Here is a 998-nt window from a genome sequence, read left to right as displayed (position 1 = left end):
AGCGCCCCATTCCCGTTCCCGTCTCCGTGTCCGGCCGTCCCCCGCTCGCTTTTTTCCTGTAAATAGCTGCACTTTCTGCCCGTTGCCGTGGCAATCGCGGCATCTCCTGGCTCAACCCTCACCTCTCTGTCCCCAGGGGCGCCTTTTCCGAGGTGGTCCTGGCGGAGGAGAAGGCGACGCGGAAGCTGGTGGCCATCAAGTGCATTGCCAAGAAGGCGCTGGAGGGGAAGGAGAGCAGCATCGAGAATGAGATCGCCGTCCTCCACAAGTAGGGGCTGGCCCGGCACCAGGTTGGGAGGGGGGGGATCCCATTCTGTGCTCCCACCCCCCAAGCACAGCTCCCTGTCACCAGCACCCATTGCCGGGCGTTATCGGTAGTGCCCAAAATAGCTGGCAGCGCGTGATGCCCCGCAGGGCTGAGCCCGGCTGCTCGCTGCCCAGGCAGGGCTGGGGTTGGGGGGGGTAGGGGGGCAGATGGGAGCCCCCTCACCTCCCCAAATCTCCCTCTCGCAGGATCAAGCACCCCAACATTGTGGCCTTGGATGACATCTACGAGAGCAGCACCCACCTCTACCTCATCATGCAGCTGTGAGTGATGCCGGGGGGCGTGGGGGAGTCTGGAGGGGCCATACTGACGGGTGCTGCCTGCTCCTCACAGGGTTTCGGGGGGAGAGCTCTTCGATCGCATCGTGGAGAAGGGCTTCTACACCGAGCGGGACGCCAGCGCCCTGATCCGGCAGATCCTGGACGCCGTCAAGTACCTGCACCGCATGGGCAGCGTCCACCGCGACCTGAAGGTGAGCGCTGGCTGGGTGAGGGGGTGTGGTGCCGGGGAGGGGACTCCGGTGTCACCCCCTCCCTGACCCCTCCTCCCCGCAGCCCGAGAACCTGCTCTATTACAGCCTGGACGAGGACTCCAAGATCATGATCAGCGACTTCGGGCTCTCCAAAATCGAGGGCTGTGGCAGCGTCATGGCCACGGCCTGCGGCACCCCTGG

General features: G+C 65.0%; 1 protein-coding gene across 1 annotated transcript; it reads left to right on the top strand.

Annotated features, from left to right (window-relative positions):
* Positions 1 to 136: 136 nt before the first annotated feature.
* On the top strand, positions 137 to 993 carry LOC104542313 (calcium/calmodulin-dependent protein kinase type 1-like; the record flags this gene model as incomplete). Its single annotated transcript, XM_010186571.1, has 4 exons — positions 137 to 268; positions 514 to 588; positions 659 to 797; positions 880 to 993. Coding segments are annotated over 4 exons (460 nt in total), but the record flags the coding sequence as incomplete, so codon positions are not given.
* Between the last annotated feature and the right edge of the window lie 5 nt (positions 994 to 998).

This window comes from Mesitornis unicolor, unplaced genomic scaffold, assembly GCF_000695765.1.
Source record: "Mesitornis unicolor isolate BGI_N332 unplaced genomic scaffold, ASM69576v1 scaffold36656, whole genome shotgun sequence".
NCBI lineage: Eukaryota > Metazoa > Chordata > Aves > Mesitornithiformes > Mesitornithidae > Mesitornis > Mesitornis unicolor.
Note: the sequence above shows the minus strand (reverse complement) of the source record. Positions and strands in the feature narration are given on the sequence as shown.